The sequence below is a fragment of the Girardinichthys multiradiatus genome, chromosome 3, assembly GCF_021462225.1.
Source record: "Girardinichthys multiradiatus isolate DD_20200921_A chromosome 3, DD_fGirMul_XY1, whole genome shotgun sequence".
Taxonomy (NCBI): Eukaryota; Metazoa; Chordata; class Actinopteri; order Cyprinodontiformes; family Goodeidae; genus Girardinichthys; species Girardinichthys multiradiatus.
The window spans coordinates 41,197,684-41,214,022 of NC_061796.1; the positions used below are offsets into that span (position 1 = coordinate 41,197,684).

The 16,339-nt window shown below is 40.2% G+C and overlaps 1 protein-coding gene across 1 annotated transcript; it reads right to left on the minus strand.

Moving 5' to 3' along the window:
• Positions 1-3,229: 3,229 nt before the first annotated feature.
• On the minus strand, positions 3,230-15,418 carry ankmy2a (ankyrin repeat and MYND domain containing 2a). Its single transcript, XM_047361575.1, has 11 exons — positions 15,357-15,418; positions 15,000-15,081; positions 14,702-14,766; positions 11,775-11,913; positions 11,144-11,242; positions 10,565-10,725; positions 7,617-7,831; positions 6,438-6,573; positions 6,096-6,224; positions 5,775-5,904; positions 3,230-4,056 (listed from the first exon to the last, which is right to left on the minus strand). Exons 2-11 carry the CDS (start codon positions 15,064-15,066, stop codon positions 3,923-3,925), a joined length of 1,275 nt encoding a protein of 424 aa, XP_047217531.1. The 5' UTR covers positions 15,067-15,081; positions 15,357-15,418; the 3' UTR covers positions 3,230-3,922.
• Between the last annotated feature and the right edge of the window lie 921 nt (positions 15,419-16,339).

Consider the following 16,339-nt stretch of genomic DNA (forward strand, 5'->3'; position numbering starts at 1 on the left):
TTTCAGTCATTCAAAGACCAACAGATGCGGAGAACCGAGTCATTTCAGTCATTCAAAGACCAACAGATGCAGAGAACCGAGTCATTTCAGTCATTCAAAGACCAACAGATGCAGAGAACCGAGTCATTTCAGTCATTCAAAGACCAACAGATGCAGAGAACCGAGTCATTTCAGTCATTCAAAGACCAACAGATGCAGAGAACCGAGTCATTTCAGTCATTCAAAGACCAACAGATGCAGAGAACCGAGTCATTTCAGTCATTCAAAGACAAACAGATGCAGAGAACCGAGTCATTTCAGTCATTCAAAGACCAACAGATGCAGAGATCCGAGTCATTTCAGTCATTCAAAGACCAACAGATGCAGAGATCCGAGTCATTTCAGTCATTCAAAGACCAACAGATGCAGAGAACCGAGTCATTTCAGTCATTCAAAGACCAACAGATGCAGAGAACCGAGTCATTTCAGTCATTCAAAGACCAACAGATGCAGAGAACCGAGTCATTTCTGTCATTCAAAGACCAACAGATGCAGAGAACCGAGTCATTTCAGTCATTCAAAGACCAACAGATGCAGAGAACCGAGTCATTTCAGTCATTCAAAGACCAACAGATGCAGAGAACCGAGTCATTTCAGTCATTCAAAGACAAACAGATGCAGAGAACCGAGTCATTTCAGTCATTCAAAGACCAACAGATGCAGAGATCTGAGTCATTTCAGTCATTCAAAGACCAACAGATGCAGAGAACCGAGTCATTTCAGTCATTCAAAGACCAACAGATGCAGAGAACCGAGTCATTTCAGTCATTCAAAGACCAACAGATGCAGAGAACCGAGTCATTTCAGTCATTCAAAGACCAACAGATGCAGAGAACCGAGTCATTTCAGTCATTCAAAGACCAACAGATGCAGAGAACCGAGTCATTTCAGTCATTCAAAGACCAACAGATGCAGAGATCCGAGTCATTTCAGTCATTCAAAGACAAACAGATGCAGAGAACCGAGTCATTTCAGTCATTCAAAGACCAACAGATGCAGAGAACCGAGTCATTTCAGTCATTCAAAGACCAACAGATGCAGAGAACCGAGTCATTTCAGTCATTCAAAGACCAACAGATGCAGAGATCCGAGTCATTTCAGTCATTCAAAGACCAACAGATGCAGAGATCCGAGTCATTTCAGTCATTCAAAGACCAACAGATGCAGAGAACCGAGTCATTTCAGTCATTCAAAGACCAACAGATGCAGAGAACCGAGTCATTTCAGTCATTCAAAGACCAACAGATGCAGAGAACCGAGTCATTTCAGTCATTCAAAGACCAACAGATGCAGAGAACCGAGTCATTTCAGTCATTCAAAGACCAACAGATGCAGAGATCCGAGTCATTTCAGTCATTCAAAGACAAACAGATGCAGAGAACCGAGTCATTTCAGTCATTCAAAGACCAACAGATGCAGAGAACCGAGTCATTTCAGTCATTCAAAGACCAACAGATGCAGAGATCCGAGTCATTTCAGTCATTCAAAGACCAACAGATGCAGAGAACCGAGTCATTTCAGTCATTCAAAGACCAACAGATGCAGAGAACCGAGTCATTTCAGTCATTCAAAGACAAACAGATGCAGAGAACCGAGTCATTTCAGTCATTCAAAGACCAACAGATGCAGAGATCCGAGTCATTTCAGTCATTCAAAGACCAACAGATGCAGAGAACCGAGTCATTTCAGTCATTCAAAGACCAACAGATGCAGAGAATCGAGTCATTTCAGTCATTCAAAGACCAACAGATGCAGAGATCCGAGTCATTTCAGTCATTCAAAGACCAACAGATGCAGAGAACCGAGTCATTTCAGTCATTCAAAGACCAACAGATGCAGAGATCCGAGTCATTTCAGTCATTCAAAGACCAACAGATGCAGAGATCCGAGTCATTTCAGTCATTCAAAGACAAACAGATGCAGAGAACCGAGTCATTTCAGTCATTCAAAGACAAACAGATGCAGAGAACCGAGTCATTTCAGTCATTCAAAGACCAACAGATGCAGAGATCCGAGTCATTTCAGTCATTCAAAGACCAACAGATGCAGAGAACCGAGTCATTTCAGTCATTCAAAGACCAACAGATGCAGAGAACCGAGTCATTTCAGTCATTCAAAGACCAACAGATGCAGAGAACCGAGTCATTTCAGTCATTCAAAGACCAACAGATGCAGAGATCCGAGTCATTTCAGTCATTCAAAGACCAACAGATGCAGAGAACCGAGTCATTTCAGTCATTCAAAGACCAACAGATGCAGAGAACCGAGTCATTTCAGTCATTCAAAGACCAACAGATGCAGAGAACCGAGTCATTTCAGTCATTCAAAGACCAACAGATGCAGAGAACCGAGTCATTTCAGTCATTCAAAACCAACAGATGCAGAGAACGCCTCAGGTTGGTACGGATTCTATTTCAGTGAAAAACAAACTACATCTTAAATGTTATAGTGGTTCAAGTTATCCTGAGCTACCCCTGTAGCTATGCTGTAATAATCTTAGGCTGCTGGAGGCCATGCTGACCACTTTGTCTTACTCTGCTTTTTCTCTCCACTTAAGGATTATCTGCAGTTATTGCTGCTATTAACTGTGTTGTATTTCTACAGACTTGGCCATGTCTCTCCCCGAAACATAGGAGCTATTGCTGCGCCTGTATTTCACCCCAGTTTTCACTACTAGCTTGGAGTTTATATGTTAAGGTGTTTCTCTCCTAGATGAATCTACTAAACAGACTTACTGGCGCCATAAACCCTTTACTTGTTCTTTACCACAGAAATAAGAAGCATACTCCTGGACCATTGCTTGTGTTTCTTGTTTCGGACTAGTCTGTCGCAGCACATGGCCGCTCACACTGGGCCAGATTCTGATGAAGGCTTCTTCCTGTTAAAAGGGAGTCTTTCCTTTCCACTGTCGCCACATGCATGCTCAGTACGGGGGTTTGCTGCAAAGTCATTTGATGTATTCAGCTTGGTGTCCCTGAAGATCAAACCTTTTTACCACTTGCTACATTATTTTACGCCAAGGATTTAATTAAACGTATGTAACTGACTTTTAAATCTGTCTATAAAATAGCACTGAACTGTCTATTTATTGCTGCGTATAAATTACAACTATTTGTTTCGTAAAGTTGTTTGAGAGATTTTAATTTTAGGTTCTTTGTCTCATCAGGAAGGGAAATAATTACCAGCGAGAAAATGAAGTACATTTTTAATGGACACATTTTTTTTGCAGTGTCCAACAATGCCTAAACATTTTATTTAATAGTTCACTAAAACATAGATTTTTGGTCAACTCTAAGCATCTTTGCCTCTCTCACACACACACACACAACGTAGTGACTTCCTATCCTTATAGGGACTTTGCATTGACTTCCATTCATTGCTATAGCCTAACATAAACTCAATTCATACTTTAAGCCTAAACCCAACCATTAACCCACATAACCCATGTTTCCTTGTGTGGACCAGGCAAACTGTCCACAAGATGTTGGTGTTCCAAGGTTAGGCAGACACAAACAAAGTAGGACTTTTAGTGCAAAAATAAATCAGACACAGTCACGTCTTTCTCACAGTTTGCTACAGATTCTTAAGGCAGATTAACGTTGCATCATCACTGTGAACCTGAACTCCATGTGTCCGTCCACATTTCTACAAACACACCAGAAAGTGTAGGATTTACATTCACAAATGACACAAAGGTGATGGGTGCGGTACTGTCTCTGGTGTCAGTCTATTAGATGTTGATAGATGTATTTTTGTATTTCTTCTCTTCCTGGACCAGTCGCTATCTGGTTTCCAGTCGATGTGCCTCTTTTCCTTGCTGTCTGCGCTGGGTGGATGTGCCCTGGGGAAGATGGTGCCTGGAATCAGGCTGTTAGGATGTTCCTCAGTTGTCAGTAGCTCTGATGGAAGTGGAGTCTGATGTTTCTGTAGCAAAGTCTGAGGGCATCTCCTCACTCTTGGTTTCTACTGAGAGCTCCTGCATGATGTCTGCAGCCTCCTGAGCAGCTTTACTCTCCTCTGAAAAAAAACAGTTCAGGTTACACCCGGCCATCACCATGTTCTGTCATGCTTAAATCTAGCTAGTTTAGTTAACATACACTACTCGCAAAAAGTTAGGGATACTACGCTTTCTGGTGAAATTTCAGGAGGAACCAAAGACGCTCCATAACCTTAGCTTTACAGGTGAACTTAATGTGACCTTCTCCAAACTGTCGACTGTACATGTCCAACTGCTCATTGTTTCAGTACTTTTTGCACAACTTGCTGTTCTCCAACAAGGAGCTTAACAGCAAAATTCACAACAGGTGTGCAATAAATCGACAATACATTTCCTGGTTGAGTCAGAATTGGAACTTAGACAGTCCTCCTCATTATGCTGTTCACATGTTGACATCATGAGACCAAGACGACACCTAACAATTGATCAACAGTACCTCGCCATAAACAGGATGTTCTCAGACGGAAGTGCTCGATGAGCTTAGAGGGTCAGAGTGTCATCAGCATGTTGCAGCAGAGATGCAGAGAAACTGGAAGAGTCACAGAAAGGCATTGAAGTGGACGTCCTTCAGACACATCCTTCACTGATGACCACTTCATTGTGAACAGTGCCCTTCAGAACCGGATGTAGTCAACTAAGGGAGGTGAGAAGCTCCCGAATGTCACGTCAGACCATTTGAAACCGTTCATATCAGCGCAGCGTGGTCTGTGTGCTAGATGACCTGCAAGGGTACCTGACCACACCACCAGGCACAGGCATCATGGTCCTGCATAGGTCGGGGAGCATTAATGCCGGACGAGGGACCATTTCTGATGAAAGTCTGTTTAGCAGAAATGAGAAGAGTGCTATGCATCATCCACTGCTGTCACCTGATGAGCCCTTTGGTGGTGTTAGTGTGGGCAGGTGTGTCTAGTCAATACAGAACTGCCCAACACACCCATACTACCTGAATAACGTCATTAATCCAGTCATTGTGCCCCTGCATGAACAACACAGGTCTAATTTCATCTTCATGGAGGACAACGCTCCAGGTCATCAAGGTGGCATCATTAGGGAATGGCTACTGGGGACTGGGGTACCTCAAATAGAGTGACCAGCTCTTTCTCCAGACCTGAATCCCTTAGAAAACCTCCGGGATCCGTTGAGTCGCCATCTAGAGGCTCGTAGCTCTCTACCCCAGAATCTCAATGACCTGAGGGTCACCCTTCAAGAAGAGTGGGATGCCATGCTTCAGCAGACATCAAGTTGACTTGTGAACATCATGAGACGTCACGCTGGAACTGATTTACAAGGGCACATGAGACAATACTGAGACAGTGAAATGTTTTGTTGTGGTAAAGCCACCACTGTTATTGGCGTTTGTTTCAATGAATTGTTTGAGACGAGGAAATCACCATAGCACACTTCTACTTTCATGACATATCACTCTAGCGTGAATTTTACACGTTTTCCATGAATTTCACCTGAAGGCCAAATATCCCTAACCTTTTGTGAGTGGTGTGTAACAGTAGTGTGGAATCCGCTCTGTGTTTTGGGACACTTCAGTAGAGATTTAAATAATTCCAAAACCTTCAAGGCCAGATAGTTTTCACTATGTCCTGATATGTTAGATCCCTGGAATTGACTTTTTCTCACCAAACTATAAAACCTATATACTAATAATGAACTTTGCTCCTACTGTATGAAACCCGCTGCTCTAGTGTGGTGTTTTTAGGTTTCTGGGTGTTACGTGAATGACCTTTGCTCTGCTTCATCCTCAGTTTGGTAGTTTCTGCCTCCTGCTTTTCTCGCTGCTCTTGGAGTTTCTTGCAAACTTTCTTGTGGGTGAACCAGTGCATTTTCTGGCACACTTGGCCACAGTAGATAACCTGTATAGTGGAAAAAAGGGACAACAGTCTTTGAACTGTAATTAACTTTAGGATAAGCTGTGAAACCAAAGTAGGCTATTTATGTTTGAGTTTAGCTTTCCTGATTGGTTCAGGGTGATCAGTTTTCACAATGGTCCAAAATCCTGCTCTTAAATGCCTCAGATAATGAATTCTGTGGTCTCGAAGCTCACCATTTTACAGATGGAGCATCTTTTCTCAGCTCCCTTTTCTCCACAGGCGGTGCAGAACTCGGTGTCCATGAAGCCAACCTGACCCGTGATGGCCTGAGTCAGCACTGACAGGGCTGTGGGGTCGTTGCCCTGGATTATCATCAAGAGGACAAGAAAACTGATCAGAAATCTCTAAAATCCAGCCATCAAAACACAGATGTGATTTCTGAATCCATTTTCTTAAGTCACTGAATTTGGGTGATTTTGTTCAAGCCAAAAAATGCTCCTCTTCAGCGACGAATCCCGTGTCCTGTAAGCAGTGAAATGTTTTGAATGGATGTGTAGTTTTGTTAGAAAACCTACAATGTCCACAGGAGCAATACTCCGCACCAGCTGCTGCAGCAGCGTGGCGTCGCAGTACGGGAACTTGCGGATGCACTCTCGGATGAACTTTTCCTGAAAGACTGGGAAACCGTCGCTGTCCCGACCCTTCAGCAAACTGGAGCACACAGGAAAGAAAACACCCAAAATCTAGTAAATAACAGGACATGTTTCAGATTTACGAAGTTCTGAGCGAAAGAAAATAAGCCTGAAATGTATTGTTCAGCAGAAAGAAACAGCCAGTCGACACTTTCAAGTTTTTGTTAGAAAATTAGGAAGAGACATTGATGAAAGCAATAACAAAGCTGAAACATGTTTACAAATAACCATTTATATTGATATAAAACACAAAACCCAGCCTGGTAAACACTGGAAAATATAGAAAACTTTAATTGGAAAAAATTAATAAAACTAGGAGAAAAAGAAATAATCAATGCTGATTGGCATCATTTTATCTAATATAAATTTAACTGAAGCATTTTTTACTTATACGTTTTAGAATTGATCAGAGAACCAACATACTTTTATTCAGAAATTCAGTTATTAAGTCACAACACAGCCTGAGCTGGATGTTAAGGAAGGTAAAATAATCTCCAGAGGTGACTGGTAGAGACCTGCAGGAAAGAGTGACATTTTGGGGTCACTAGGTCTCTGTAAAAACCATTAGATGGTATCTGCATGCCAACCAGGAAGAGCCTTTTCTGTCCTACCATCACAAACATGAACGGAAGCTTGTGAAGTTTGCTAGATTCTACTGGATCTTTAACTGGAACCGTTAGATGATGCTAAGATTGGACTTTTCTGCAAACAGAACTCCAGGTGGGTATAGCCTGAAACAAAGGAGGAAAACACCTGATACCTACTATTAGGTGAGGAGGACCTGTGATGCTGTGGGCCTGTTTCTTTACCAAAGGCCCGTTGCAGCCTTCTTGGGGTCCCTGGCATCAGCAAGTCTTAGGGTTATATAGAGTCTAACCCCTATAGGTCAGAAATATTTGGACACCAGTTTATTGTTTTTTATTTTATGTGCTGAATGAGTGAACAAAGTTAGATTTTCGAAATTGTATTTACTACATTAACAGATTGATTCATTTTAAGCCTTTTTCCACTTAATGTGGAGGTCGCTGTAAGTGAAAAAACATTTCCCTCACAATTTCCCACCTCTTTATGAGACCATCCAGCTTGTCCTCGCGGTCCTTCAGGAAGGAGGCACACTTTCCCAGCACACAGCTGATGTAGTGCATCTTCATCGCCAGAACCTCGTTCATGTCCTGCTGCTTGATGCACTTTTCACAGATGAGCTCCATCACTCTTCTACATTTGTCCAGAGCCTCCACCTCTGCAAGCAACGGGTTTTCCTTCACAAGCATCACCACCTGGAAAACACAAGAAACACCAGAGCAGATTATTTGCCAACTAATGCTTTTCTTTCACATAATGTGATGCCGTTTTATGAGGAATATTATTAAAATAGCAGAGCATAAACACAACATGAGGCCTCCCAATCATTTCTAATTATCTTGCTGGTTAAGATTGTTCACAAGTAAAACAGGTATAAAGAGGAAACATGGACTGCAAACTGACCTGAAAGCCGTCAAATCAACATTTTTGTTGTATGCTATTTATTCCATAATGAAATAAAAAATAAAACCATCTGTTTAAAATGTTTCTGATAAGGGAACGCATTGGGGTTTTTTGCTATAAGAACGTCCAAAAAAATTATTGAATAACAAATTCTACAAGCAAATCTTTTGATGTGCTGATCAGGATTTCTTCTGTCCAAAGAAGTAAAACTGAGTTGTTTAAGCAGCTCTCTGTGCATCTCTCTCACCTGACAAAAAGCTTCGGTTCTGAGCTGAAAATCCAAATCAGATCAACAAATAATCTGGAGGTTTACCAAGCAGTGCACATGGAAATAGGCCATGATCTTTAAAAGTTGGCTGTGAAAATTAAACCATTTTGTGGTTTCTTGCAGGCGGTGCAGCGGACATAATCAGATCTGGACCTAGGACAGGTATCAGGGGCCGGGTTGCTTCAGAGACGTCCCGATTATAAAAAAAAAAAAAAAAAAGAAGCCATGATCTGAAAGCGCGCAGGGAAGCACAGCGAGGACATACTAACTTCACACAGAAACACAGCGCTCCCTTGCTCTGAGGTCCCAGATGAAACTCCACTGTTTCAGCCCTAATACCTGACAAAATAAGTTAGATTTTCTGATTACTACAAATTTAAAGACAAAAATAAGAACTTACAATGACTCAAATTAGACAAATACAGAGTTTGTCTGGTGAGTAAATGTTTCACTGCATATGTTGCCTGGGTATTTCTGCTGCTGGCTGCGGTTTGACTGCTCAGTTTTTCCACACAGAAACTGTGACATCAGAACTGCTGGACAAAGATGTAAATTACCTGAGAAACAATGTGCTCTTCTTCGACTGTTTTAGTTTTGATATTTACTTGTATTAGCTAAACTGGTTGAGCTGCATTTCTCTTCCTGTCACGTATTATTATGAGGTTGCATTTTGAAGACACTAAAAATAATTATAATAGGGATTAAATCAAAAAAGGTTAAAAATAGTAAAAAGGCAGCTCGTATACGGGTATATATCAGAAAATTAGAATATCGTGATAAAATTTAATATTTTATGAAACTCATCTCAGTGAAACTCATTTATTATATAAATTCATTACACAGAGTGAAATGTTTCAAGGCTTTCTTGTAATTTTCATGATTCTGGTTAATAGAAAATGAAAACTCAAAATAAAATTCAGGGTCTCAGAACAGGAGAATATTGTAAAATATTAAAATATTAGAAACTCATGGTGTCATGGCAGAGGAGAAACAGAACTGGGCTGTTACTCAGTGGTCCAGACTCCTCCTTTCAGATAAAAGTAAAACTTCATTTGGAAATCAAGGTCCCGTAGTTTGGAAAGACACAAAATCCACGTTAGTTGAAGTCCAGTGAGAAGTTTCCATTGTCAGTGATGATTTGGGTCGCCATGTCATCTGCTGGTGTTGGTCCACTTGGTTTTCAATGCAGGCATCTACCAGGAACTTTTTTAATCTTTATGGTGATGCTGATTTCATTTTTCAGCAGGACTTGGTGCTGGCCCACACTGCCAAAAGTACCAAAAGCTGGTTCAATGACCATGGTGCTACTGTGCAAACTGACCTGAACCCCATAGAGAATCTGACACACCAGAACCAACAATGCAGATGACCTGAAAGCTGCTATTAAAGCAGCCTGAGCAGAACCACAGGCTGATCACCTCTATGCTACGGTGCACTGATGCAGTAATTCAGGAAAAAGGAGTCCCAACCAAGCATCAGGTGCATAGAAATGCCCTCTTTAAGAAGCCTGGCATTTCTGTTTAAAATATCCTTTTAATTGATCATATGTAATATTCAAATTTTCTGAGAACTTGAATTTTGGGTTTTCACTATCTGTAAGCCATAATCATTGAGAAATAAAAGGTTTGATATATTTCACCATGTGTAATGAATCTAAATATGAATTTTACTTTCTGAAATAAAAAGTTTTTTTTTTTTTTTTTACTTTCTGAAATATGGGCTGCACGGTGGCGCAGTTGGTAGCACTGTTGCCTTGCAGCAAGAAGGTCCTGGGTTCAATTCCCAACCAGGGGTCTTTCTGCATGGAGTTTGCATGTTCTCCCCGTGCATGCATGGGTTCTCACCGGGTACTCCGGCTTCCTCCCACAGTCCAAAGATATGCCTGTTAGGTTAATTGGTCACTATAAATTGCCCTTAGGTGTATGAATGAGTGTGTGCGTGGTTGTATGTGTGTTGCCCTGCGATGGACTGGCGACCTGTCCTGGGTGTACCCTGCCTCTTGCCCATAGACTGCTGGAGATAGGCACCAGCTCCCCTGCGACCCACTATGGAATAAGTGGTAGAAAATGACTGACTGACTGACTTTCTGAAATAAGTGACAAATAAAATTGAAAAATATTTTCCTAAAACTACCATGTTTCAGAAGCATGACCCAAAAAGAGAGAACATACTAAGGATATCTGAGGCTGCCTGAGTAAAGTTACTAAAAGATGTATTGTGTCTTTGAAGCCCACATGCTCCCTCAGTGAAGTCTTACTTTAACAGGGTTCAGGTTGGTGCTCATGATGATCTTGTGGAGGGGTCCAGCCAGTTTGGCTGGCAGCTTTGGTTCCTTCTCCAAACCCTGCAGCTTAGTGTAGTAATCCAGTCTGGCTCGAGAAAAGTAGTTGTTGATTACAGTGACGCAGTCATGCTGACCTAAGGATGAAAGTGGAGGGGTGGCATTGATACTGCAAATTTTAAGGCAAAAGATAGAAACCTATTTTAGCACAAGACTTAATTAAAAAACAAATCTTAAAAAAAAAAAAAAAGAACTACACATTTGCAAGTGTTTTATAATTTGTATAAAGAAACCATATTTAATGATAGAAACACACATTTTAGTTATGTTTTAAATGAATCAAATAACAGTCAATATGATGCATTAATTAGCATCAGTTATGCTAACACTTCATTCTATTGTGTTATTGTAAATCCTGGCTTTTATGTTATTAGTCAAAAAGGTTAAACCTTTATTTTTACCAGGCAAAAAGAAACTACTACCATTCCCAAATCTTTTTATAGGTTTTATAGATTTTAGAAAACTGGAATAAGAACAAATAATGTGGCAACATACCAACAAAAGCTGCCATCTGAGCGGCGGTCCGTCCAACAGAATTGGTCACATCAGTTTCTGCCCCAGCATCCAACATCATCCAGGTGATGTCAGTCTTTCCTACAATCATAATGGAAAAAAACTTCTGATATATTGTTTTATATTACTTTAATTATCAGAATCAGCTTTATTTGCCAAGTTTGTGTACACAAACAAGGAATCTGACCGCTTTGCTCTCATTGAAGACATTTTAAATATAAATATATAAGAAAAATAAAACTAAAAATGTTTATATACAGTGTTTTTACAAAAGAGAAAGACATGGTTGAAATAGTGCAAATATGTATGGGATTGATCTTGACACTCTGAGAGGCAGCCTGGGGAAACTGTCTCGGTGGCAGCTGGTTTTTGGAAACAGCGCCTGAGGCGGCGACCTGAGGGTAAAAGTCTAAACAGTTTGTGTCCACGATGTGTGGGGTCTTCAAAGATGTCAGCTGCCTTTTTCCTGACCCTAGAGCTGCACAAGTCCTGAATGGAGGGAAGATGAGCCCCGACGTTCTTCTCTGCAGACCTAATTGTTCTTTGTAGTTTTGACCCGTCCTGTTCTGTAGTGAGTCAAACCGCCCAGTGATGTACGAACACTGAAACTCACCTGACAAGCCAGCAAACATGAGCGCCGTGTATCCATGTTCATGTTGGTTACAGTTTACGTCTGCTCCGTGTTGGAGGAGCAACTTGCACATGTCTGCTTTCCCTTTGTAGGCAGCGTGCATGAGAGGTGTCATCCCGTACTGCAGATGAGACCAAAACAAATCTGTGATTAACGATCAAACTAATGATTACAAAATATTCTATTTCATTACGATCTCTACCTAAAACTACCTTTAATGCTCTATAGAGCGGGTAAATTAAAGCTGATAGAGTAAACTGGAAAAACTGGTATTGAGTTGAAAGAACTTCCATTAAGGGCAAACGGCAAATTATTTACATGATTATTTTCACTATTTTCTTGTTTAAAAGAGACATATTTAGATAATATGATCAGCCAATCTGAGGGAGTGGACAAATCCAGCAAAAAGCTTTTCCTAAAGCAAAAAATTCACTCAAAACTCCGTTATTGAGAAGGAAGACAACTTTCAAATTCTTATATTTATAGAACTATGAGAGAATGTCTTGCTAAAAAAAGCATGTTATTAAAAAAAAATTAATACGGACCTTAAATGCATCAAAGCTGATATACAAAAAAAGACAGAGTTAATGCTTTATACTGCATATTATTAGTGTAACCGAACATGTACTTGTTTTTGTTTTCCTTTTTGTTTATCTGATAACCTGTTCTATGATTGCTTGCTTTAAATTATTTTTTTTTTAAACCATTATGCATTTATCCAACTCAAAACTATAATCTGACAAGCATTCAAAGTGTGGAGCGGCAAATCTAAGATGAAGAGGATCATCTATACATACACTGCTCAAAAAAATAAAGGGAAACTTAAACAACACAATATAACTCCAAGTAAATCAAACTTCTGTGAAAACAAACTGTCCATTTAGTAAGCAACACTGATTGACAATTAATTTCACAGCTGTTGTGCAAATGGAATAGACAACAGGAGGTAATATTTGGCAATTATCAAAACACACTCAATAAAGGAGTGGTTCTGCAGGTGAGGACCACAGACCACTTCTCAGTACCTATGCTTTCTGGCTGATGTTTTGGTCACTTTTGAATTTTGGTGCTTTCACACTCGTGGTAGCATGAGACGGACTCTACAACCCACACAGATAGTGCAGCTCATCCAGGATGGCACATCAATGTGAGCTGTGGCAAGAAGGTTTGCTGTCTGTCAGCGTAGTGTCCAGAACCTGGAGGCGCTACCAGGAGACAGGCCAGTACACCAGGAGACATGGAGGAGGCCGTAGGAGGGCAACAACCCAGCAGCAGGACCGCTACCTCCACCTTTGTGCAAGGAGGAACAGGAGGAGCACTGCCAGAGCCCTGCAGAATGACTTCCAGCAGGCCACAAATGTGCATGTGTCTGCACAAACGGTTAGAAACCAACTCCATGAGGATGGTATGAGGGCCCGACGTCCACAAATGGGGGTTGTGCTCACAGCCCAATACCGTGCAGGACGCTTGGCATTTGCCAGAGAACACCAGGATTGGCAAATTCACCACTGGCGCCCTGTGCTCTTCACAGATGAAAGCAGGTTCACACTGAGCACATGTGACAGACGTGACAGAGTCTGGAGACACCGTGGAGAGCGATCTGCTGCCCACAACATCCTTCAGCATGACTGGTTTGGCAGTGGGTCAGTAATGGTGTGGGGTGGCATTTCTTTGGAGGGCCACACGTCCCTCCATGTGCTCGCCAGAGATAGCCTGACTGCCATTAGGTACCGAGATGAGATCCTCAGACCCCTTGTGAGACCATATGCTGGTGCGGTTGGCCCTGGGTTCCTCCTAATGCAGGACAGTGCTAGACCTCATGTGGCTGGAGTGTGTCAGCAGTTTCTGCAAGATGAAGACATTGAAGCTATGGACTGGCCCGCCCGTTCCCCAGACCTGAATCCGATTGAGCACATCTGGGACATCATGTCTCGCTCCATCCACCAACGTCACGTTGCACCACAGACTGTCCAGGAGTTGGGGGACGCTTTAGTCCACACACAATACTGAGCCTCATTTTGACTTGTTTTAAAGACATTACATCAAAGTTGGATCAGCCTGTAGTGTGTTTTTCCACTTTAATTTTGTGTGTGACTCCAAATCCAGGCCTCCATTGGTTAATACATTTGATTTCCATTGATGATTTTTGTCTGATTTTGTTGTCAGCACATTCAACTTTGTACAGAACAAAGTATTCAATGAGAATATTTCATTCATTCAGATCTAGGATGTGTTATTTTTTTGAGCAGTGTATATTCATGTAAAATGCTCTTTAATAATTTACATTAGAAATTAAGTTTTTTTTTTTTCAGATAATAGGCTAAGGAATACAGTAAAGAAACTCAAGCATTTATAAACTCAGTTGTTTTCTCCATTCCTTTCCATAGCTAGAACTTAAATGACGCAAATGAATTACAAAACATTTTTACAATTCATTCGATGGCTACTTGGAGGTAGAGCATTATGTTTAGCATAACCAATAGAATTGGGTCTCTTGGGGTGAGAAAAAACAGACAAAACTTTTAGCAAATGATAAAGTGGACCATTTCATGGCAATTAGGTATGAGTTCTGAAGACATTGTTTTATATCATCTTCTGTATTTTTATTGTATTTTGTAATACAATTGTATTGTATGGTATAAATTTTACTTTCCATTTAATTCAATTTAATTGTTAAAGGCCTTTCTAGGGACAGGTGTTGCTATTGAATATATATATATATATATATATATATATATATATATATATATATTAGATGCAACCTAAAAACAGGCATTTTCTTTAAGTAAAATTGCTGTCTAAATGCTACCACAAACACAATTTTTACTAAACTGGCTAGGGGAAAATAAAATAAATTATGAACATCGGGTTTAGTGAAAATCAGCTTGTGTTTTCTTCAGCTGAACTACCTCATCCAGACAGTTAACTCGAACATCCTTACAGCCCAGCAGCCTGGAAGCTTCCTGAACGTTCCCTAGACAGATGAAAAGTTATTTCTATTATTACTTTTGTACATCTTCACATCCAGGTTTTACATGAATACACCAAGCAAATTCACATACCCATCTAACACTTACACATAGTTACAAATGGAGCATTCTCAAATAGATGTTTACAATGGTTAAAATGGGTAGACGTGGAGCAGCAAACATTGTCTGTATCCTAGAAGCTAACCAGCTGGGATTAGTGTTAGCCGAGGAGGCTTACCTGCAGAAATAACCTGAAACAACTCCTTTTCGCTCGGAGACAAGTCTCCCTTCGTTGGAGCAGACATAATGATGGTTTACAGCTTCAAATACAACAGAAGCGACATAAATATTGAAACAAGTTTTCACACAAACAGCGTAGTTCTTATCTCTGACAGTGTGATGCTCGGGTATCGGCGCTAACTCTGGGCTAGCTGTCACACGGAATGTACCACTGGTAGCCAAAATACGGGGTATGCAGCGCAGCGACAAAACACTAAAAAAGTCAGTTTATTTAGGAATAATGACCTTATTTTCATAAATATATGATTTATTAACGATAATAAAAATAAAAATAAAATCTTAATTTAGTAGCTACCTTTATAACCCATTAAAACTACGACCTTCTTCTTGTGTTGTTTATTGGCGGTTGGCAAACAACTCAATGGTGCATTACCGCCACCTACTGGTAAAGAGACTGGATCGGGATGTTAATAAAAAAAAAATACAACAAAAAACTAAATAAATTAATAATTGAATAAGTTAAACCCTCTCACTTGAGCCAGTATTCCGAAGAAACAGTAATATTAATGGGTATCATTTCTTGTTTCCTTATTAGTTTGTATCTTGTTTTAATCTTTTCATGGTTTCAGATTAGAATTCATCCTTCTTAACCATATTTTCTACAATATTGCACAATATGTTCTACAGTCTCCTCTTGATCACAAAAGTCACAATTTCCTGTTTGATGTTTCCCTATTCTAACGAGTGAGCTTTTCAGTTCAGTGAGACCAAATCTGAGTCTTGATATTGTATTCTCTCTTAGGCTCCCCCCCACCTCTAATCTTCCTTACTTTCCTCTGTATCTTATAAAACCATAGTCATTTTCACTCTTCTTCCCATTTTTTCTGCCATATTCTTTTCAATTTCTGTTTGATGATGGTTTTAATTTCTACTCTACTTATATTAATTTCTATATCAATATTACAATGCTTTATAGCTTCCTTTGCTGTTTTGTCTTTCATCTTATTTCCATGTATGCCAATATGTGCTGGTATCCATAAAAACATTACAAAATTTTTTTGTATTCAATATAATGTCTGCTGTGTTTGCCAGCATTTCCCCTCTGTACACTGATAGTCCATCACTAATCCTTTAACCATTTGAAATATTGAATTCAGGTATAATAAATGCTACTCCCATCTTGCCATCTGTATCTTTTTATGCATATGTGTCAATCTGAATATAACTATGATAACTATCAATATTAAATTGTATACTTAGAGCCTCTAAAATAAATTCTTTATGTTTCTTCCTTTTAAGGACTGAAAAATCAATTTTAGTAACAGGGAGGATCCATCG